Raw genomic sequence first — 23752 nt, 5'->3', positions numbered from 1 at the left:
AATTTCAATGAAAGGGTTAAAATTGTATAATTACAGATAAAACTTAATAAATTGGAAGATATTTCTGGAGAAATTATATAAGACATGGGAGAGATGAAGATAGAAAATATAGAAGAGGAGTAGAAAATAGAGGAGTTGGAAAATTTGTTTCCATAAAAGACCAGATAGTAAATATTTAAGTTTATGGCCCCCATAGTTTCTGCAATTACCACTCAACTCTCCTATTGTAGTGTGAAAGTAGCCATAGCAACATGTAAATAAATGGGTGTGGCTGGGTGCTAATAAAACTATATTTACAAAACCAGATGGCATGCTGTCCGGACTTGGCCCGTGTGTTATACAGTTTGTCCACTTTCAGAATAGAGTAAAAAGATCCCAATATACATTTAATTAATGTCCCAGAGGAAGATAATACAGGAAATAGGAGTATGATAATATTGAAGAGGCAATGGTCAAGAATTGATTAAATACAATTATTATATTTATGAGACCTAATGAATCCCACTTGAGAGAAATAAACTTTGCCCCTAGACACATCATAGTGAAACTACAGAACACCAAGGACAAATAATTTCAAAGTAAACCCAACAGGTAAATTGCATTCAAGAGAATTACAATTAGTTTGACAACTGATTTCTCAACCTCAGTTGAGATAAAAGCCAGAAGATTGTGGACTGATACAATCTTCAAAGTGTTGAGGCAATAACTGCTAACACAGAATTCTACTACCAGTGAAAATCTTTCAAGAATGAGGGAAAAATCAAGACCCTTTGCAAACTAACAAAGAGGTTTCCACTAAAACAGCTTCTAAAAAAATAGTTCAAGAAGAAACATTACCTAAAGGAAAGGCCTGAGATTCAAGAAGGAATGATAAGCAAAGGAAATTGTAAACATGGTGCTAAATCTAACTAATAACAGCAAAGAAAATGATAACAATGTCTAACATAGGGTTTAAATAAACCTATACTTGAAATCCATAGTAACAATAGCATATAAATGAGAAACTAAATAATTGGAGTTTTAAGTGTTCTATCGTCCTAGTATTGTTTGGGAAGAAGTTAAAGATATTGATTATCAGAAATTTTTAGGATAAATATACATGTTAAATTTCTAGACTAACACTAAAAAACTAGGAAGAAAATGGAAAGAAGCAAAGGAATATGAAGACAATAGGAAATGTAGCAGTTAAAAAAATTAAGACTGTGATATAGAAGAAATTAATAAATATTACCATTTATTGAGTAGCTACCATGTTAGTTAGTATATGAATATTCCAATTTACACAATAACAACAGGTTGTTTCCCAATACATTTGTAGTAGCTTTCCCCTACTGGTGAAGTATAAGAGACACTGTTGATCCATGCCCTCAGAATGAGCCATGCCCATTTTGAATCATTCATGTTCATAATTTCATGTAACATAGGTAAGAGTGTCAGGACAGATTAGGCATAAAATTAGAGTTTCATTATTCCTGGACTGTTGCACATGAAAGAAGGTCTGAAACTGGAGTTCTTAGAGCATGGTGAAAAGAAAAGCATCAGGCAGCAAAAGTGGGAAATTTACCTCTTTACTTAGAAGTTTTGTGTGGTATTGAGTACAATTTGCCCCTCAGTTCTGTCATCTATAAAAGTAAGTCAGAGTGCTTGATACTTAATAATGTTCATTAAATGCCAGATGCTCACTAAATGGTAGATGTTACTAGTAGAGAACTTTTTCACAGTCATAGAGCTTAGATTCCAATTCAGGTAAATGAAATTGAACCAAAGTTACTTTCTCTTCTACAACGTTGGTAGACTTGTCCTCTATTCTCTAAGGCAGAAGTATCATGTAATAGCTGAAAACATAAGTTCTGGAATCAGGCAGACCTGTGTTCATGGCTCAGCTTGACTACTAGCTAACCCTAGGACTTTGGGCCTCAGTTTCTTCAATTGTTGAAAGGGGACAAAAGTAGCTGTCACATAGAGTAGTTGTAAGATTGCAAGAATGCATGCCAATCACTTCGGTGGTAGAAATTACAAATTAGGTCCCAATTTAATACAGCCATACTTTGGGGTTATTGTGGGTTCAGTTCCAGACCACCATGAAAAAAGTGAGTCCGTCTTTTTAATCTTTGTTTTTTTTAAAGATTTTAAAAAATTTATTTATCTTCAGAGAGGAAGAGAAGGAGAGAAGGAGAGAAATATCAATGTATGGTTGCCTCTCGTGAGTTGCCTACTGGGAACTGGCCTGCAACCCCAGGCATGTGCCCTGACTGGGAATCGAACCGCAATCGTGTGGTTCACAGGCCCGCACTCAATCCACTGAGCTACACCAGCCAGAGCTGAGTCAGTCTTTTTGCTGGTGGAGGACCATGCCTTCAACTTGTAAAAAGTGTAGCATCAGTGAGGCGCAATAAAATGGGGTATGCCTGTATAAGAAAGAATAAGAGCTAATGAGTGGGCTTTTGGGCAACAGTAAGAAGAAATGGTTTCTATCATTGGAAAAGAGATTAGTCTAGATGACCTTCATTCTCTTCCAACCTTGAGATGATCTTTTCTTCCCTAGATAAGAGTAAGGGAAATTTAGCTATAATTCCTCACTCACATTCTGACTGAAGAGCAGGTCGCCAGTGGCCCAGACCCTACAGGGAAATGGGCTGGTTAATAGCATTAAATAATAAGCACAATAATAATACTTGAATGTTTTGTAATGTGGCAGCACTGTGTGCATTTACATGGATTAATTATTTCAGAGTCTTCTGAAATATTTTAAATGGGGATGCTATGGTTATCCCCTGTTATCATTGCCAAAACTAAACAGAGACATTGACTGACTTTCCCAAGGTCAAACAGGTAGTGATAGTGGATCTGGGACTTGAGTCCATCTACCCACAGGGCCTATGCTCTGCACTTTAAGAGGTGACCTGGTCCCTGAGAAAAGGGGTTCTCATTTCTGGAAAGCACCTCAAGGCACTCTTATGGTGTTAATGAGTGTGGCCTTTGTCAAACTCAGGTTTGGACTCTGGTTCTACTTTTTACTGTGTGGCTCAAGAAGAGGTATTTAATCAGTTTTCTTTTCTACAAAATGGGGGCAGTATTATCCATTTCCCATTGTATGGATATACCACAGTTTTTAGACTATAAGACACACTTCCCCCCACCCCCTATTTGCGGGGGAAGGGGGTATGGCTTATAGTCTCAATGTAGCTAACCTGGCTCACTGGGGTGGGGGGGCGGTGGCCTATATTATTTATGTTATTAAATATTTTACCACATTTTTTGCTTCAAAATCTTTTTCCTATTTTCCTGCTCTAAAATCTAGGTTCATCTTATGGTCTGGTGCATCTTACGGTCCAAAAAATTTGGTACCACATTTTCTTTATCAATTGCCCAAGTTTGTTGGGAGAATCAAATTAAATAATATGAGGTATTCAAAGAGACTGGAAACACTGTATTTCCATAGTGAATCATGAAGACCTCAGCTGCACCAGCTCTAAGCAGATGCCTCTGTTCTCTGAGCTGATGATGAGGTGACTTTCAGAGAGTAACAGAAAGCTGACTTTTCCCCTGCTGCTTGAAATGAGGACTTGTCCATTGTCCTCAATGCCCTTCCAACTTCTGCCACAGAGCATGGTCTTCAGAAGCCCCATCTGTTTCCCCTTCCCTTGGCTTTGCCACTGAGCTTTGCCAGGTTACCTATTGCATTATTTGATATTGTGCCAGTCCCTCTGTGGGCTCCCAGTCCTGGGCATGTCAGAGGTCACTGTGCCTCCACCTCCAGTACCACCATGTTCCTGAGCTCCTGGTGACATTGTGGTGACTAGGCCCACAGTTCTGGATTTAGTCTGCTCGTCCCTTCACCTTTGTATCTGAACCAGCACTATTCTATTCACTTTCCTGTCTTCTTCTTTTTAAGAATATTTTATGGTGGTGAATAGCATTAATTATATTCACATTATTGTGCTGCCATCACTACTGTCCATTCACAAAATTTTTTCTTCATCCCAAATAGAAACTCTGTACCCATTAAACAGTAACCCCACCCAAATCCCTTTCCCCCTAGTCCCTGACAACCTCCACTCTATTTCCAGTCCTTATGAATGTGTGCCTAGAATAGGCACTTCATTTAAGTAGACTCATACAATATTGATCCTTTTGTGTCTGCCTTGTTTTATTTAGTATAATGTTTTCTTTTTTAAGTTAATTTTTTTATTTTTCATTGAATTTATTGGGATGACATTGGTTAATAATTGCATAATGTTTTCAAGTTTCACCCATGTTGTAGCGTGTATCAGAATTTCATTCCTTTTTAAGGCTGAATGTTATTTCATTGGATGGATGTGCCACATTTTGTCTACCAATCCATCTGTTGATGGATGCTCTCTCTTCTTTAATGAAACTTTGGGCTATCAAAATTTACAGTAACATGGAGGGAAGAGCCTACTTTTTGAAAAGATTTTATTTATTTATCTTTAGAGAGGGGAGAAAGAGGGAGAGAAACATCTATATGAGAGAAGCATTGATCAGGCGCCTCTTGCATGCCCCCCTCCGGGGACCTAGCCAGCCACCCAGGCATGTGCCCTGACAGGGAATCGAACCTGAGACCTTTTGGTTTTCAGGACAACGTCCTCCCAACCAACTGAGCCACACCCGTCAGGGACAGCCTACTCTTTCCTTGAAGCAGGAAATAGGAGAGTCACCTTCCCAGGTGGTGGGAACTTGCTTTCATTGTGTGGTTTACAAAGTCTGCTTTGAAGCCTCTTCTCGGATGTCACCATTCCAAAGGTCTCTCATTCAGCAGGTGACACTGCCTGGACATGGAAGTGCTAGTTGGAAAAGAGAGAAGGAATTGTTTGGGGCTCCAGTCTCGCCTTTGCCTGCCTTCCTGAGGACAGAGCCCACTATTGATTGCCAGGGGTGCTCTGTTTTCAGTCTCTAGGCAAACGGTCTAGAGACTAGAGCAGCTTTTGTTTTACCTTTTTATAGTTCTGAGTTTTTTCTTGTTTTATGTATTTCTTCTGTCAGTTCTGTCATTTCTGATCGGCTTGGCTTCCATACCCTTCAGTATTTCTGTATCTACTCCACTATAATCACAGGGCTTCCTAATTCAGGCGTGTCCTGTGTTCTTTATTTAGACTCTGTGTCTGGGAGTTCCCGGAGGGGAAGGGCCCCCTTCCTTCCTTTCTCTGAATCTTCCTACATTCTTTTTTGTTCTCCTTTCTCTGTTTTGCATCCCTCAATGCCAGGAATTGCATATCCTCTATCTTGGCTACAGTCTGTACCCTCAAGGTGTCCAGGGCCTAAAAGGATGACACACGCTGCATTATACATACCCTCAGAATATGCCATTGTTGCCTCTGGGAGGAAGTAGGAAAACTCATGTCGATAGTCTGAGTTCATCAGGACAGGAATCCTTCAGCTCCAAAGTTGGGTCTAAAATTCTCTGACTATTTTATGCAGGCTGCTCTCTTGCTCTCTTGCTCTCTTATTCCTGTTTCTCTTGACTTTCTTTGTAGGACCTTGGAGCATGTAGTATATCTTAGCTTTTTTCAGGCTCTTTCTGCAGTTGCATGGCCTTCACTGAGTCATGCCACCTTAAGGCCATGTGTTATAAAATCTGTGGGTGGAATAATGTCATCAGTTCTGTCTGTCTTAAAATTCTGTCCCAGAGATAACACATCAGAGTGCTTTGAAACTGTGACGCATTGCCCGGATGTGAGTTCTTACCACAACCTTCTTCTTCTTTTTTTTTTTAATTTTATTTATTTATTTAGAGAAGAAGAAGGTAGGGAGAAAGACTGGGAGAGAAAGAGAGAAACATCAATCAGTTGTCTCTTGCTCGTGACCCAACTGGGGGCCAGGCCCGCAACCCAGGCATGTGCCTTGACTGGGAATCAAACCAGTGAACTTTTGCTTTGCAGAATGACATCCAACCATCGAAGCCACACCGGCCAGGGCCACAACTTTCTTTGATGCTCATGAACTTTTCTTTCTTACCAAATCCACTTAAGAGGGAAGGCAGATTCCCCAGATATAGATGCAAAAAGTGGAGATGCTGGAGAAGTCCATGAATGGTAGTACCAACATCTACCTGGTACATAGAGCCCACAAAGAGGCCAGAGGCACTGGGATCCCTGACAAGGGGTAGCCTCCCTCTGTTTCCATTGTTCAGTTGCTTTTTAATGCAGTTAATCTTCATCTAAGGGCTCTGGGCCTTTATACTCCCCAAAAGTAATAGTCCTTTCAACTTCTTTGTGAGGTAGGTTACTCTCCTTATCTCTATTTTTCAGATAATGAAATTAAGGCCCAAGAAGAATGGATTTAGAGGGCAGGCATTGTGCTCAGGGGAAGGCAAGTGTAGTGCTACTTGGGAAGAGCTATGATAGAAGAGCCTGTAAGCTGTGAGGAGCAAGAGCTTGACCAACGCTCGACAATCTGACCCCAAGACAGAGCTCCAAGCCGCCTGGGCCCACAAGTCTGGCTGCTTTGGCATCTTCAGCCTTTCTGGTGCATCCCCTAGTCAAATTGGATTCACTTCTGGTTTTCTTTTTAGAGATTTCTCAGGGTCTGTGATCCAAGGCAGTGTGCCACATTGACAGTTAACTGCACCTGGTAGCCCATAAGGCAGGGTATAAAGACAGTAGAAAGATGTCCCCTTCAGATGAATACAGCCTGATGGCCTATTCATCAGGCTGAAGCCTATCCAGCAACACTTAGGGTGTTTCATCTCCCAACAGCCTTCTCACTTAGTGCCCAGGTTCAGGACACACTCTGCACATGTGTAGAGCAGCTCTGGGAAGCCCTAAGAAAGCTCTCCTTGATTCAGGGTATAGGCCTGAGCCCATTCGGGGGAGGCCCAGGCTTTGAGGGAGCTCTCTCGCAGCAGCTTGATGGCTACAACTGGCCCTGGTGGTGTCATGTCAGATGCACACAGGTGATCATGTTCTTCATTTGATACCTAATATAGATTACTTTGCATCATCTGCATCTGCCTATATATCCTGCTTTCCAATCTATATTCTGCCTCTTTTTGTCCCAGTGCCCAGCAGTGTTTGACTCATAGATGTTTCACTGTGAGATATAATACAATGTAAAATTTTATTAGACTTTCCCAAAGTTCCCTGAATGGCTGTGATTCTGGGATGCTATGAGATGTTTGATGCAGTTGGCAGGGAAAGTTCTGTATCTGGTCCCTGAAAAAGCCAGGAACTTACCAGCTCGTGCAATTACTACTGATGAACTGGTGATTAGGTCTGGCCTGCCTCCTAACTTGCAGTCATTTGACCCCTGGTCCCATCTGCTTTGAAAAGATAGCAGGGCATACATGGTACTCACCTACAATGGTGCCACAGTCACTGCTTCTGGGAGCCAAGCTGGCACCAGCTCTGGAGGTTGCGGAGGAGGGGGAAGCATCATACAATGCAGAAAGCTGCCCAGGAGTATAAAAGGGAACTCCTTAGCCAGGTGGCTCTGCTCAGCTAACAGCTCCTGCTGGGTGAACATGGTAGCATTTTGGCTCCTGACACTGTTCTGCCCATCTGGCTCCTTTAGAACTAGAATTGAAGACTCCTGACCAGAGGACCTGGGAAGGTGGTAAGCTGATGCCAGTTTAGGGAGTGAACATTGGGGTGAGTCTCAATTCTGTGCAATAGCACCTATACACATCTCTTCTGGAGATAGTTATCTCACCAGTTTTCTTGCAGGCAGAACTCAGAGCCTTGCCTTTCTCAAAGCAGCTCATTTAGCCTCCGGTTTCCCTGCCTCCTATGTTAGCTCGGTTGAGCATCTGATACAGGGAAGTGCTCATTTTCCTATTTACTTCCTAGGTTTATCTCACCTCCTAGTGGTGCCTTTTCATTCTGCAAATGGGATCTTCCACCCTGGCCTCTCCAGGAGGAATGGGAAGTGTCAGGACTGCCCATTTTCTTTCTTCTGTGATCTTCTGTGACCCTCTCATTTTACCATATTCCCCTCCTATCTTGGCTCTTGAAACTATTCCCATAGGAAGAAGAAGGTAGTTCACCCTCCCACCCCTTTTTAGGGCCAGACTTCTGTTTGTTTTCTTGGAAACCATGGCAACACAGCCTAAGAGGCCACTTCTACCATCTTGGATGTTAATGTTCCAAAGCCTTGTGCTCCTAGCTACGAGCTCTCTAGAACATTTTTTCAAAGGGGGACAGGAGCCTCTGATTTTTCAGATCTGCTGTAAGCAGGAGGGTTTAAACTAACCAACCCCTAGATAATTCTTTTACAAGTGGGTTAGGAATGGGAGCAATGTTCTCTGTAGGACCTGAAGTGTGAATATAGTAACATTAGCTGAAAGTCTGGAAGAGTATTCTGGAATGTGGTCTACACTTATGTGTGTGTGTGTTCTTTTCTCCTTTCCCCTTCTCACACTCAATTACTCAGAAGACTGGTGTTGGACATGGTTATCTTTTAGCTTACACCAACTTTTTCCTGCTTTTTCTTCCCCTAGACATGTTTGTCCTTCTTGCTTGAGTGCTACCTTTTAAAGCCCCAAGCTGGGAGTCCAGGCAGATGGGATGATTAACTGCAGAAGTCCAGTAGACAAATTCCACAGCCTTAGACGGCAAAGTTTCCATAGCCTCACTGCTGTGGGACTTCCCCCACAGAAGAGTTCTCTTTCCTGAGCTGGCTGTTGGAGGAGGGAGAGGGGAGAGCAGGCTGGTGTGTCCTTGTCTACTCTTTGGATTTGACTGCTTGCAGATGGGAGAGTTCAGTGTCTGAAACCCTGAAGGGAGGGCATTGCCCCCGTCCCCCTTCTCAGAAAAGGTTTGTTCTCTGGGTGATGGAGATCTTACTAATTTGCACCAGCTGGCCAGGGTGTGCAAGACTAGAGAAGCTGGGAAGAGTGCTCTTGCAGACTTTTGAGTAGAGAAGCAAATGTGAGACAAATGGTGTGAGATGCCTACTTAAGGTCCTGCTGTGCTGGGTTGGGTGCCTTTTGCTATTATTCCTCCTCTTGTCCCTTCTGTGAGTCCTTGAATTTTTGCATAGCAGTGGAAAGATCTGAAAGAAGGCAGCTATGTTACCAGGGTGTTCGAGTTAGCCTCCTTATGCCTTCTTTCTACCCAGAGGCTCAGAGTAGAATTGGGGTGTGACGGTAGTACCATCTTGCAGCTTGTAGTTAGGAAGGGCTAGCATATCATGCTCAATTCTTGAATTTCCAGTTTGTGTGGGAGCATTTAAAAGAGCCAGAGTCATACTGTAATCCTAAGTGCCTTTTATATTGGTCAAATATCCCAGCCCCTTCCTATTCATCAGACCACTTCCCTGTTTATGATGGATTGGAAACTTTGCTGAGCACACCAAATCCTGACTTTAGTTTTTAATTCATAGGAATATTGTCATATCTTTCCCCTTCCTCCATCTCTGTTAGGGCTCCTCATTTTTTAGTCCATTAGCAGTTTGCCTCTGCTTCAAGCATAGTTAGATGTTTCATATTTGACTTAGCCAGGCAAGCTTCAGGTAGATTTGGGAAAGTACAGATTGGCTCATAAGAGTTTGTCTTGTGTGCCTTTGGCCCATCATCCATGACCCCTAGCCATTGCAGCCCCACAAATGCCTGACTTGCTTCTCATCATATCTATATTCTTTCCACTGTTTGAGCCAGTGTGGACTAGACGGGGTTGATTGGTTTCAGAAAGTACCCAGGTAAGGAGAATGGAATTCCATCCAAGTATACTGTCTCTGGAGATGTGTAAAGAGAGAATAAGAGAGATTTGGAGATTGAGGTAGGTAGTGGGGAGGAGAGAGAGAGAGATTTCGATAGAGAATAGAAGGAGAGAGGAAGACAGGGAGAGATAAGGAAAAAGCTATACATAGATCTGAGAAACAAAGTGAGAAGTTTGGGAATGAGGTATACAGAGAAAAATGAGGAGGTGGAAAGAGTTTGGTACTAGATATTTTTCCTATAATTTCTGGCAGCTCAGTGCTTCAGAAATAATCTAGAAAACATCCTTTTTTGCCACTTCCTACAGAACTCCCCACCACCACCATCACCATAGTTCTCCTCCCCTGTCTTTTCTCAGAGGCTCTGCAGTGGTGTTTAAAATGCTGTATGTGGGAGTTTAGAATCAAATAGGTGTTGAGAGAACTTAAAATCTTTATGGTTCTTTTTGTATCTCCACAGAGAGTGGATGATTTGCACAGTGATAGCTGGTCTCCCTTCTGCCTTACCAGAAAAGCCCTGCACTATGTCCTGGAGAGTAAGCAAAATAGGCCTTCAGTCCATTCAGTCTTCCAACTCCAGGGCCCAAAGAGAGATGGGGCGGAGAGGGGACAAGTGCTGAACGAGTGTTTCCGGGGACTTATAGATAACTGGTTCTCTCTGGAGATGGCCAGAGAAAGATGGCTCATTCGTTAACTCTGCATGTTAGATCAGGCACTGGCACAGAGATTGGAAGAGAGGTGATACAACCTTTCTGTTCACTTAGAAGAATACACAATACCTTCCACTTTCTCTTTCCTGTGACTTGCATCAACAATGGCCAGTTGAGGCTGAGTCACCTTTGTCTCCTGCCCTTTGTCTCTTTCAACAATGGGCCCTGTGTCCATCATTATGGATCCTGAACCCTTGAGTAAATAGGTATTCTTTCTAGCCTATGATTTTTGGAAGCTTACTCTACCATGGTGACTCTGAGGCATGTCTTTTTCTTTTTATATATTTCCAAATAATGGCCCCTCAGCTTGAGTTAATACCCTAAGACTCAGACACACTGGTGTCTGGGGTACTAGCTCACCTGTGGTGCCTTTCTTTCTTTTTTTTTAAGATTTTATTTATTTATCTTTAGAGGGGAAGGGAAGGAGAGAGAGAGAGAAATATCAATGTATGGTTGCCTCTCATGCATCCCCTGCTGGGAACTGGCCTGCAACCCAGGCATGTGCCCTGACTGGGAATCGAACTGCGGTTGTTTGGTTCACTGGCCCATGCTCAATCCACTGAGCTACACCAGCCAGGGCACCCGTGGTGCCTTTCTATCAGCCTCCTTCCAGCTGTCCAGGATGGTGCCCACACTGAACCCTTTTTTCACCCTCTCCTATCTCCTTTCCTACCCTACAGGAACAGTGGGATGCTGATGACAGTTGGTTTGACAGGCTTAGAAACCATGCCTGCTTTGCTGTTTTGACCTCCAGGTGCTGCCAAGACCGATTTCTGTCCCAAGTTCTGATTTTCCCAGCAAGATTTTGTCAGCTAACCATTGCTGTCAGCTAGGACTTTGACTGCTCCAGGGGCGGTAGAGGGTGCTTCCCTGATGGAAGCAGCAGCAGCCACCCCCTGCCCCCACCTCCTTTCCTCCCCATGGGGTTTGTTCTCACTGATAGCCCATCAGAGCTGTGGTGGCATCTAAAAGGCATTTGGTTATAATCTCAGATGGAAGGAGTCAGAGCAGTCTGTGGAATTTTTTCTTCTTACCACTGCCCTAACTTTTATCTGATTACTGTGCATCCACAGTTGGAGTCGGGGTGGCGTTCTCTTCCTAAGAGCATACCAATTCAAAGGAACTGGAATAAAGTGGAGAAAGAGGGATGTTAAAATCCTGCATCATCTTTTGTATTCCACCTGTTTCTGGAAAGTGATTCTTTTTCTCTTAGATGTCATTTAGCGATTGACAGCCTACAGCATGTTTATCAAAGTCAGTGTACGCTTTCAGCTTAGTTGTGTGTGACTCCAGTGGCAATTTCTGATCACTCTTTACCTCCTCTGCCAAAAACCTTTCCCAGGTGCCCCGGGGCCAGGAGACACATGTGTCCCAGGAGGAATCAGCCTCACTTTAGATCATTCAGCCTCACTTTAGATCATTCTTCAGAATTTGAATCTTGAATTCTGACTCCTTGGCGCGGGCTAAAATTGTGAATCTTGTTGTGTGGAATCTCACTAAAGAGTGACAACAGTATGAAAGTTCTCTGCATAAGTGGAGGGAAAACATGGTCCCATCAGAGGCACCACTGGAGGTCATTCCTTTCGGACCTCCAGCAGGGCTAGGCTCCGTGCTGGGTGACACTGCACGCGTGGGACTGGGGAACTCTGCTTGGAGGCTCTCTTCCCATGACCCCTGGTGGAATCCTCAGTATCTTCATCCTGATGACATTGGCAGCCAGTGGGGGATGGTGGAGAGGGGTAGGGGTGTGAAAAATGCTGCTGGCTGGAGCCTGTCTTCGACAGGAAGAATACCCAGTGCTTTTGTCTTCTGTCAATAATGTAAGTGGTGCAGAGGTGAGACGACCCTGAGTTTTGGCCTCTCTTCCTGATGAGCTGAGACAGAGGTACATATGTACCAGAAGCTCTACCTTCCCTTCTCTAAAGGAACTCACCCTCTTAGCTGTGCTCCTTTCTTCAGGCTTCTCCTTGCTGGCTCAAGTCCTGAGCTGTATTTTCTGGCTCTATTCTTTTTGTTCCTGAGAAAATTGTGATGGCTCTTTTTTATTTTTATTTTTTAAGCTCTTTTAGGGGGCTGGGAAAGGAAAACTTTAAAGTAATGAAAAACAGACCACTCTGCCATTACAGGCACATAAATAGCTTCACCGTGGCCAGGCTGCACACTCACTTTGCCATAGCAACCTAAACCGAGTGTTTACAGCAGCTTGTCACCAACTGCAAAACAGCAGCTGCTGCTGCCCGCCAGCTGCCTTGCGCCCCCTCAGAGCAGTGGGCAGATGCCCTTCACATAGAGGTTTTACAGAGGGTCATGAGCCAGCCCTTCTGGAGGGCCTTGGAGGTGGCAGGGAAAAGGTAGCCTGGGTCTAGATGTGCCGTGGAGCAGTAGTACTTGGGGAGCCTAAAGTGAGTGGTGGGTGTCTCTTGTTCTCTCATTTTCCTCCTCCAGCTTTGATCTCCTGCAGACAAGGGAAACAGGAGTGCAGGGGATGCTTAGCACCACCTGAGTCAGGAGGGGGTCTGGGTGTTTCTCTGACCCTGATGAGGGAACTCATTCTAACTTTCTGAATAAATCTTGGCTTCTGCTATAGCCTGCCCAGGAAACACTGTTTTTCTCACAGAAGAGGGGCTTTACTGGGAAAGGGAACTGCCCTGAGATAAAGGGAAGCAGAGCATTCTGCAAGGGCTGGAGGAGGGAGAGGGGAAAGCAGGAGGAGATAGAAGACAAGACCCTCCTATACCTCGCCTGTTGGCCTAGCTGTGGGACAGTGTTTGGACTGGACCCCATTCAAGGCCTTAAAGTGAGTTAGCCTTATCTTGTTGGAAGTTCTCATGATATTGTTTGCAGAGATGCTTCGTAACTTCTGCAGCATTAGAAAGTGGCATCCTCAGACCAGCAGCGTCAGCATCTTCTTGTTAGGGAACTTGTTAGAAGTTGTCAGGCCCCACCCTAGGACTCCTAATGCAGAAACTCTGGGAGTTGGCCCCGTGATAGGCTTTAACCAGCCCTCCTGGGATCCTAGTGCACACTCAAGTTTGAAAACCACTGCTCTGAAGCACCATACAAGTGCAAGGGGGTGATTGGTCTACTTTCTCAAGCCCCAGGCTGACTTGTGGCTCCTGTCTGTGCAGCGAGTGAACTAGAAAAAGTGGAGCTGGGGCAGTGAGGTGACCGGTTACTAGGGAGTGCTCCCAGCTCTTTCCTGGTAAATGCCCACTTCTCAGCATGGAGTGCTTGCCCATTTGCCTGAAACGTCCTGAAAATAGCTAGGCTGAGAAAAGACTGGAATAGGCAAAGCATGTGGTTCTCTGTACTCTGTACAGGTGAACTGTCACAGAGAGGAGGGAGGTAAAGATGCTGGCCAGGGGTGATGTCCAGTGTGTGGTACTCCGACTAGCGTCTGGGCCACACAGGAATGCTATTTTGCTTCCTCTCTTTCTGAGCCCCTGGGAAAGAGCAGCTGCCCACAGCAATCTCTTTTGGTGGATGAGATGTGGCATCCTCAGTCTGTGGCCAGGCAGCTTTCTCCTTATCCCTGAGAGCTCCAGCAGAACCTAAGCTCTGGGAGCAGAAAGATCCTGACCCAGTAGCCAAGGGAGACTGACCTCCCTCTCCCTCTCCATGAGCATGGCATGATTCTGCTGAAATTTGTTTCTAAAAATAATGCAGGATCCAATCCAGCTGCTAAAAAGCCCTTTATTCCCTTGGAACCAAAATGTGGAACAACCACAGCAGCCCCAAGAAAGGCAATCTGTGTTGCCCAAGAGAGTGAACAGACTAGATATTTGAATGTTACTGCTCAAGGCCTGCCTCCTGTCTGCTAGCCTAGTGGCTTCCTGTCCCAGGTCCACGGAGCTGCACCTCACTTAGCATGAAATACAGAACTTCGCTAACTCATATACCGAGCATTTCCCACAACCAGAGGGGAGGGATCAAGAGAAGCTGCCAGCGCCACTTTCATCAAAAAGCAGACCTTCTCGATGGCACTGTCACTCCCACCTGATATCAGCTCTGTCCTCCTTAACTGAAGGAAGTGGTTGGTATTTCTGTTTCATCCTTTACATTTGTTTTGAACTCTAGCTTGCTGTGAATACCCCCATACTCCTGAGTCACAGGAGGCCATAGAGGTGACCTGGGCCAGTATGACTCAGATTAGTATTTGGAAAAGGGTGCATTCCCCCCATGGCTCTGGGGCTGAGAGACTGCCCTTTCTCATCTTGATATATTGCTGCTATTTTGGGGATGGCAGGGGGGGACAGGAGGCATTGCCCTCTCAGGCACATTCCTGGTTTGGTTTCCTGATCCATGCCATGAAGCTACTTCTCTTCATCTTGACCAACAGGCCAGATGATCAGGAATGGACTGGCAACCTTGGTTCAATTCTTGGTATCACTTTTGAGAATGTTTGTGCTATCTATGGGCCCTACCTTCTCTCCCTGTCCTCTGAAGCCATCTGGCCAGAACTGATAAGTTTTGTCATCATTGTCATAACCTTCCTCAGACCATACAACTCTTCTAGGTCTGAAAGGTTTCAGCCTCATGGTATGTTTGTTTTTATTTTTTTGGACCTCAGGTGCAGAGTGAGTACTGACTTCATCAGTAATGGACTCATGACCCATTATTATTGGTTTATGCCCCTTCCTAAACACTTGGTGTTTCCCCATACTCCATGTCCATTCCCTTTCTTGCTTATGAGCAACATTCTAATGTATCTTTTTGTTTAAATATGTCCCTTAAAATGTATAGAATTACTTTATCCCTGGCTGGTATAGCTCAGTGGATTAAACGTGGGCCTGTGAACCAAAGGGTTGCCAGTTCAATTCCCAGTCATGGCACATGCTTGGGTTGCGGGTCAGGTCCCCACTTTGGGGTGCGTGATAGGCAACCACACATTAATGTTTCTCTCCCTCTCTTTCTCCTCCCCTTAAGATCACCAATATTGTCTTGCATATCTCTAACCTGCGTTTCTAACTATTGCATAATATCCCCTGTTATCTAGCTTATTCATCACTGGGGAAGGAGATCCCAGGTTGCCTTCAGTTCCCTGTCATCACAAACAATGTTCCACAGAACATCCTTGCACACGTCCCCTTCTGGACCTGCGTCAGAATTTCTCTGGGAGGTGCACCCAGGATACGCATTGGCTTAGCTCGCCCAAGAAGTACCAGGTGGCTCTGGGGACAAGGGATAAGTTCTGGGTCCCTGAGACCCAGAGGTTGAAAGTGACAGATTTTTTCCAGATAGATGCTTTAATTTTGGTACTACATTTCTGATGCTGAATTGAAAACGCTGTCAGAGTAGCAGGCTTAGGGAGGGGCAGGGTAAGCGCCACGTGTGCATGTGTGTTTGCTGTGCTCTCACCCCACCTCCTAATTAGGAAGTGGTGTTCTCTCTTTAGGAAGGGCTGAGAATTAGCATAAGGTTACAGGCCCACAGGCCCCAGTGTGATATCCTGTGGTCAGTGCAGAGGCCTGGTTTTGGTGACCAACCCCTCACTGGGCTTCCTGGCATGGGCCTGGTAGCTGCTGATGGTAACAGGTGGTGCTGCCCACCGCCTGAACTTTAGCCAATGTGCTCTGTCTCAGACCTTCTTCCCACATGCCTCCACAGAGCCTCAGTAGATTGAAAGGGAGGGTACATGCTCAGGTCTGCTTCCTCAAGCCAGTAGGCATTAGAGGAACAATGAGGGCAGGCAGGCGTGGAGAAGCAAGGAAGACCTGGGACCACGGTGAGGATGGCTACCAGTCCTGAGTGGTGGGAATTAGCAAGGATGGGCTAGAATCTGGGTCATGGAAGTAAGGGGCTGTAATGAGGAGGGAGTAGAGCAGCCTCTGTGTGGAGTTTGAACCTTCTGAGCGAAGGGCCAGCTAGGGCGGGGTGGGGATGGGGTTGTTTCAGGTTCTGCAGCCTGCTCATTGAGAAACTTGCAGCTTTCTTGACAGGGTGTGGCCCTGAGAAACACAGGAGTGCCTGAGAGGAGTAAAGCTTAAGACCCCGGAGATGCTGGCACAGGAAATGCCCCTGCTGAAGAAAAAAGAGAATCTAGAGCAGGATCCCTCTGAGCTTCTTCCAAGTCACTACGGGTTGCAAGGCCCAGGGTATGAAATGATAGAGTGGAAGAACCCCTGAACCCCGCTCCTGGGATCTCCAAATGCAAACTGGGTATGCTTGGTATCATGCCAGTCTAGAGCCAACTATATTCTGGCTGGAGAGATACTATATGTGTTGGGTTGGGGACGAGCTGGGGTGTTTGCCCCTGATAAGCCCTACACCTGCCCAGAAAGTACAAAGAAGTTAAGGAAGTGCTTCCCTGACCTGTTACATGGGTAAGGGGCAGATAGGTTTATGTGGATCTTCTCATCAAGCTCTAGAAAGTAAATCCATAGCTTTGTTCCTATTTCCTTAATGTCCTTGTACTCGAGGCAGGGGGGCTTTGAGTCCAGACAAGGGCACACATTCTGGCTTTCTGAATCTGTATTCCCCTATTTCCCTGCTATGAAACTGGGTGCCTCCTTAAAGGGTTATTGGTAAGGATCCAGTGAAACAATGGATGTCATAATGATAATATCTACTGTGTATGGACCAACCACCGCATAGCCACTATGCTAAGCACTATATAATAGTACGCGTATTTGTGTGTGTATGTGCATATATATGCATATATATGATTTTCTCTAATTGTCACATAAAGTGCCTAGCATGCATGGTACCTGGCTCATTGCAGGTACTCAACGGATATTATTTCCTTCCTTTTCCAACCCCACCTGGGATGAGGAAGGGCGCATCTGAATCAAAGAAAAGAACAGGTTTTGCTTTGGAGGGCTGGGGGTGTGGCTCTGAGACAGATTTCATATTTCAGTCTGGTGTATTCTAACCAGGGGAGGGGGACAGCCTGCCTTCCCATCCCTCCCCTCTGCACCCCAGGTCTTCCCATCTTCATCCTCAGGACCCGCATGGCAGTGATGCTGGCACTCCAAGCATCTCGAGTGTCACCACTGCCTTGCTCCTGAGCACAAGCTCTCAGCCCAGGGAGGAGGGCAGGGGAGGGCAAGGAACAACAGTCTGCTCTATTGAGCAGCCCCGCCTACAGCCCAGAGGCCAGAGTTGAGTGTAGGTGCTTATTATTATTCCAAACAGGTCTGGCTGCAGTGCTGCCCCAGCCAGAAGCCCTGGCCCCTGGCCCCTCCTGTTGCTTTTCTCCCACCTCCACTCTTACTGCATTTCTTGTGCACTCATACCACACTTAATAGCCACCTTTGAGCAGAGGAGACTCAAGGGGTGGGTTCTTTTTAGAACCTCATAATATCCCCTACAGAGGATTTACTTTTCTTCCTCACATTCTGGAGATCTATCTCTTCTTTAGCATCCTGGGAAATTTTCCAATAGTGAAGGAGGACAAAATTGGAGGAAACACAGCATCTGACTATTGCTTATGATTTGGTGGCTTAAGCCATGGCTTAAGCTGCTTGTCCCAAGCAGGTCTTCTTTTCTGGAACTTGCTAATGAACCTAGTTGCAAAACTGACTTATCAGAAAGTGTGGGGTGTTTACTTCTCAGGAATGTATGGGAACAGGAGGCAGCTTCTATTTTACCCTCACTGCCTGGGATATCATGGAGGTGATTCTGAAACAGAAAGAGCAAGGGTATGAGTGAGCATTACCTTTAGATGGAAATCGGTATTTTCTGTACCCAAGAATTTCTATTTGCTACTGTGTTCCCCACACCCTTCTTGCCACACAACTAATTGGCTGTAAAGCAAATTTGCCATAAAACATAAAATAATGAAAAATAAAAGAAGGACATTAAAAAAACATAATTAAACATGAAAAATTAAGAACAAAATTTAAAAGACTTTATTGAGAAAAATGGAAATATGTGTCTTTCATTCATAGTATTATACTTTGTTGTTGTCATCGTTGTTGTTGACTCCTCTCCTTGTTAGGCCTGGCACTTTTTCTGCTACAGTTTCTTCTTCCTTTATTAAGAGAGGTATCCATTTGCACAGCCTGGTCAGCTTTGGGTTTCGATGAGCAGAAGAGCTGACTGTGCTCACTGAGGCTTTGCAAACTGATCTGTGATTATTTTCTGGTAGAATTATACAATCTGGTGTTACATGGAGCTTCATAATCTGCTTTATATGTAGTCACTATCATCTACTATTTTAAGACCACCATGTCTACTCACCACTGTACATTATGAGGGATGAGGTTTATATAATGTAAGAATTGGCATAACTACTAGAACTTCATCCATGGAGAAATGAAACCAAACTGACAACTCACTTAAATGCATGAAGTCTGCCAAATGTAAACCAAACTGTCATCCAGTTATTTGATCTTTTATGGCAAAATTGCCTTATGGCTAATTTTTTTAGTTGTGTGGCAAAGATTCTTGTGCCAAAGATGTTTACAGGGAAACTACCAGCACAACCCCAGAAATACCTGCATTTTAAAGGACCTCTTATGTGTTTGTCAGAAAATGAGAAGGTTTAGACTCAGGGAAGGAGTAAGGTATAACAAACAAAAACGCCAGTCAGTCAAGGTCACTGACTTGCCAAAGACCAAACCTTTTTTATCTCCTTGGACCTCAGTGTCTTCATCTATAAGAGGGAGAGAGAGACACACAGCTGTCCTACCTAGAATTGATATGATAGTGCTCTCGAGTGTCATTACAAATTATAGAGCACGTTACAGGACTTTAGGAGAAAAAAATTAAAATGATTTTATGATTATGTGTGATTTCTTAGCCCTGCAGGAAGGGATGAGAGACTTTACTCTTCCATCCTGTCATCCCTGAAGCTGGCAAAATGCTAGAAACAAAGAGTGAAAACATACCTTACCCAGAATGCTCAGAGCCAAATGATTAATTCTGACCTGAGAAGAGGTGTTGCCTCCCAGGCGTCTGAGCGTGTTGTGTCTTGAGGCAGAGGTAGTGTGAGTGCTTACAGATTATTCTCTGCCAGTTGCCTAATAAGGTTAGGGGCTAGACAAGCTCAGCAGTTGCAGGAGCTCATATTCTAAGAGCCCAGAAAGAAATATGGGCACCCCTACACCTCTGGATCCTGGAAGAACTTTCATGGAGAAATAAACTGGACTCCCAGATAAGCACTGCTTCTTTGATTTTGTGCCAGCAACTTAGTGTTTGATCTCTTGAGTATGTTTCTCTAGAGCAACCTGAAGCAGACAACAACCCTCATTTTTCCCCACATGCCCCATGTGTTCTAGTCTTAAGTGACCTTTTTCTCATTGGTTGCCTATGTTAAGGCACAAAAAGGAAGAAACGCTCCTCTTTGGAACCTTGAAGAGAGATTCAAAGTAAGGAATTCTGACTTTGACTATTCCTTCTTCTCTATGGCCTAGTGGTTATAGCTACCTAATGGTTATTGCTAGTGAAGCATTGTTGGAATTTTCCATTCTCCCTCTGGAAAGGAGAGATGGAGAGACACATGGAATTTATTGCCTTTCTGCTTCAATGGCTAGACAACAAAGTTCATTAAGATCAAATTCAGCTTTCTTCTATTACTTGAGTATCCTACACTAGATACTGGGCATCTTTCATTTAAGATTTCCAAGCACAGTTTCTATTTATAATCCCATTCCTTCATCACTTTTTTAGGATGCTGTGAAAAGGTATGGCTGATTCTTCCCCCAGGTTAAGGTGGGAGGATCTGAGCCCTAAGAAGACTAAGTGAGTTGCCTAAAGGATGCCTGGGAAGATGGTAAATCTGGTTCTGAAGCTGCTACTGATTATTCAAGAAAAAGGTTAGCTGAATGCTCACCCTGTGCAGGCTCTCTAGGCACTGGGGCAGTAGTGAACAAGATGAGTAAAATCCTTGCCTTCGTGGAACAAACACTATAGTGGGTGGAGACAACGAAAATAAAATGGGATTTTCAGTTTAGCACACTATCATCGCTATTCTCAACATCCTCTTGAAAGCTTGAATTCTTCATAACAATCAACATGGGCTTCTTGCTGATATAGCCCTTCCCACTGCTTCAGAACAAGTTCCAAGGAGAGGCTGAACTGGAGAGAAAATTCTGTGGTACTGTTACCACTATGCCAGTCTGAATGAAAGGAGTTGAAAACAATGCCTCAGGTTCTTTCCAGACATCGTGTTTCCCAGGATTCTCTGATGACATCTAAAAAGAAAGGGGGTGTGTTATTTAAAAAATGATAACAACAAAAAACCCTGCTTGCTAACCCTTTATAGGTCAGAGTAACTCTAAAAATCTGACAGAAGGAGGCAGCAAAAGGCCCATTTCGGGGGGGGGGGGGTCTGTTATCACCAAGGGATCCTGCTGAGACCAAGATTGATTGGAATCAGCAGAATCTTTGTCCACATGGGATTTTTGGAAAAGTAATTGATAAAAGAGTCAAGTCCCTATCTGATAGTTCCTGTGCTTCTTTCTTCAGCTTCTAGAAGTGAAGATGTCCTCTATTTATTAGAGGGAGGCTGACTAGAGCTCCTTCTTGCTGCCCTCTGGTAACTGAACTCAAATCAACAGGGACTGGGCCTTGGTTGATTTAACCAAGGCTGGGCCTCCAGGGTTCTGGTTCAGGAAGAGCCCTTTCACATTTTAGCAGGTCCTGCATGACACGCAGAAGCCACTCTCTGAAGCTGAAGCTGAGAACAGGGCTCATGATAAGCCCTCTTTCCACCTTCAGCCTCCATATCCTCAGCTATCATAGCTCTGCTCCTCTCCACCCGATGCCTGGGAGCATGGGAGGAGTGGAAGGCTGGCAGGGGCGCACTCGTGTCTGGACTCCTTTTCTGACCTCTTCTCACCTCTTAGAAGTGAGATCAGGATGAATGGATTCCATGGTGGGACCCCCCAAATAGGGAGAATATCAGAGCCGTGAGAGGTCATAACCTTATATTTCCAAGTTTCTGAAGTTGTGGGATTTGTGTTGCTTGGTCTGGGAGAGATAAGATATGAAGATAGGGTGTATCTGAAATTACATTCTTGCATTGGACTCTACAGGCTCCTGGGGCCTCAGAGGAGAAGGCGACTCTCTGGAATTAGTTAACTCGGCTCAGGATTCCGCTATCAGTTCAGGTTGGGCACCAACTGTCACCTCTACTCTTGTGCTGGCAGGAGTATCTCTTGCCTTTGCAGGTTCTGGTTCACCATGGCTACTCTAATTGTTTCTTTTTGTCTGTCTTTGAATCTTTATTTCAGAGATCCAGTTGTCATTGGTATCCAGGGAGCCCTCCTCATCCTCCTGCTGCTTCTCTACCACTGCAGCTGCTGTTTGTTGCTAAGGTTGCCTCCATGGTAACATGCACATCCTGTTTACACCTCCATAAGGACAAGTTAGTCTAAGCTAGGAACCTACCTACCCTGGACAACCACTGCCATCACCACCTGGGGACACCAATCATCGTGACACGTGGTCCGGCTTCCACTCAGTTCCCCCATCCTCTTCCTTTTCTTGCTGCCAAGCTTCAAAAGAAACAGCATCTGGGCTAAGGCTCTGAAGCTTATTGCACAAGATATAGTCAATCAGTTTTCTAACTGGGCTCCCACAGAAGCAAGAGGTAGGAAGAAGGCAGAGAAGCAACAGACCCTGATCAGTTGAAGAGAACCTTCACATTTTCTCTAACTGAGGGGCTTAGGAACAGTGGGCAAAATGACAAGCCCAACAGAACATGCCTTGCCAGCCAACTCGATGGTCGAGAGCCACGAAGGGGACTTTGGCTGCTCAGTAATGGACCTAAGGAAGCTCATGGAGCTGCGTTCGACTGATGCAATGAACCAGATCAGTGTCCACTATGGAGATGTAATGAATCTCTGCCGAAGACTGAAAACCAACCCTGTGGAAGGTAAAGGCCATGTCAGGAGTGGGAAATTAGAGGAGGTGGCTACTATTAAAAAATACTGTTTTTCCAGCTTCTAAAAGAGATTGGTATATCTGTGCCTAGTGGGGAAAGTATGGTATATGAAGCACTAAAAGGAGGTGAGGTGATAGGGAGCCATTCCCCGCCCCCCCCACCAGACATGATGTTTGGGGAATGTGGTATTGTCTGGAAAGCATTATTTCCTCTTTTTCCTGTATCCATGCACAGAAACGAGGGTATTTATCTCTATTTTGGAAATAGTTATGTTAGAGATGCTGTCATCATTAAATAATCATCAAGTCCCTTATTCTGTGTCCATCTTTGATAGCAGCAGTTTAACATATAATTCTTCCCTGCACTGATCTTACCGTGTGATTGGGGAGGACAGGCACAGCAAAAAAACGAGTAAGTCCTTCCACCTGATGTAGCATTTCTCTAACATGTACAGTCTATACCCACCAATTGTTTTAATTACTCCCAGTTCTTATCATGGAATTATTAATGACATATTCAACCCTGCCTGTCTTCTTAATCTATACTTTAAAAAGATTGAAAAAATACACCTTTATGCCTGCACGGCTCAGCCCAGTTGCCCAGTGAGCTATGGTAATATGAAATTTTGCCCCATCAACATGAAGAGGACAAAAATGAACTGTGCTTTCTTTACTTTCGCCTGGTTTCAGCATCTGTGTTACAGGTTCTTGTTGATCCTAATGGTCAGTGAGGCCATGGTTGTGTAGAATGAGATGGAGCAAAGATCCTGTCTTTAGAAGCCTTCAGCCTCTCGAGGTATACTATTTCTGAGCCTTCCATGGAGGCTGCATCATATTTCTTAACAGTTCTAAGGATTCTTTGGGATTTCTGTTTTATTATTTATTTATTTATTTATTTTTAGAGAGAGGGGAAAGGAGGGAGAAAGAGAGGGAGAGAAACATCAATCTACTGTGCCCCCACTGGAGTGGCTGAACCTGTAACCCACACATATGCCCTGACTGGGAATTGAACCCGTGACCTTTTGCTTTGCAGAATGATGTCCAACCAACGGAGCCACACTAATCAAGGTCTTTAAGGTTTTTTAAAAAGGGAGGGGTAGAGATTTTTATCTAGATAACTGTTCATTGCCTGAGCCTTGCTTTCTTTGCAGTCTGAGAGAGCTGCTGTACATGTTTTCTTTACTTCTAGATTCAGTTTCCTGTCTTACAGGCTTTGATTCAAATATTAGCTCTACCATTTACTAGTCGAGTATTGTTAAACAGTTTACTTGGTCTCTCTGAGTCTCTTTCTTCTTTGAGAGTTATTGGGATTAAATACTATAATGTATGTAGTGTAATCAAGTTTAAGTAGGGATTCAATAAATTAACTGTCTTGGATTAAAATAGAGCCCACAAGTCTGAAGATATTTGCAACTACTGTCTACTTCCCCCATTCACCTCTTAAGGTCAAAAAGACATCTGGTTGAGATGGCAGAGCTGAGTTACTTTCACATGGCTCAGGCTTTGCTTTCTGGCTGCTACCTAGTAACTGCTCTTTGGCA

The 23752-nt window shown here is 44.5% G+C and overlaps 1 protein-coding gene across 6 annotated transcripts in view; it reads left to right on the top strand.

Annotated features, from left to right (window-relative positions):
* The window catches only part of ATP2B4 (ATPase plasma membrane Ca2+ transporting 4), a 104571-nt gene that overhangs the window by 26820 nt on the left and 53999 nt on the right, over window positions 1-23752 (top strand). For 5 of the 6 annotated variants that reach the window (XM_037067188.1, XM_037067185.1, XM_037067183.1 and 2 more), the window contains exon 2: window positions 21560-22203. In XM_037067188.1, coding sequence (XP_036923083.1) covers window positions 22011-22203 — 193 coding nt within the window. In that variant the 5' untranslated portion in view covers window positions 21560-22010. Of the gene's footprint in view, window positions 1-12247; window positions 12268-21559; window positions 22204-23752 lie in introns of those variants that run through there. The other variant, XM_037067184.1, reaches the window with a different exon arrangement.

Source organism: Sturnira hondurensis, unplaced genomic scaffold (assembly GCF_014824575.4).
Source record: "Sturnira hondurensis isolate 20B ecotype Veracruz unplaced genomic scaffold, ASM1482457v3 Scaffold0017082, whole genome shotgun sequence".
Lineage (NCBI taxonomy): Eukaryota > Metazoa > Chordata > Mammalia > Chiroptera > Phyllostomidae > Sturnira > Sturnira hondurensis.
Note: the sequence above shows the minus strand (reverse complement) of the source record. Positions and strands in the feature narration are given on the sequence as shown.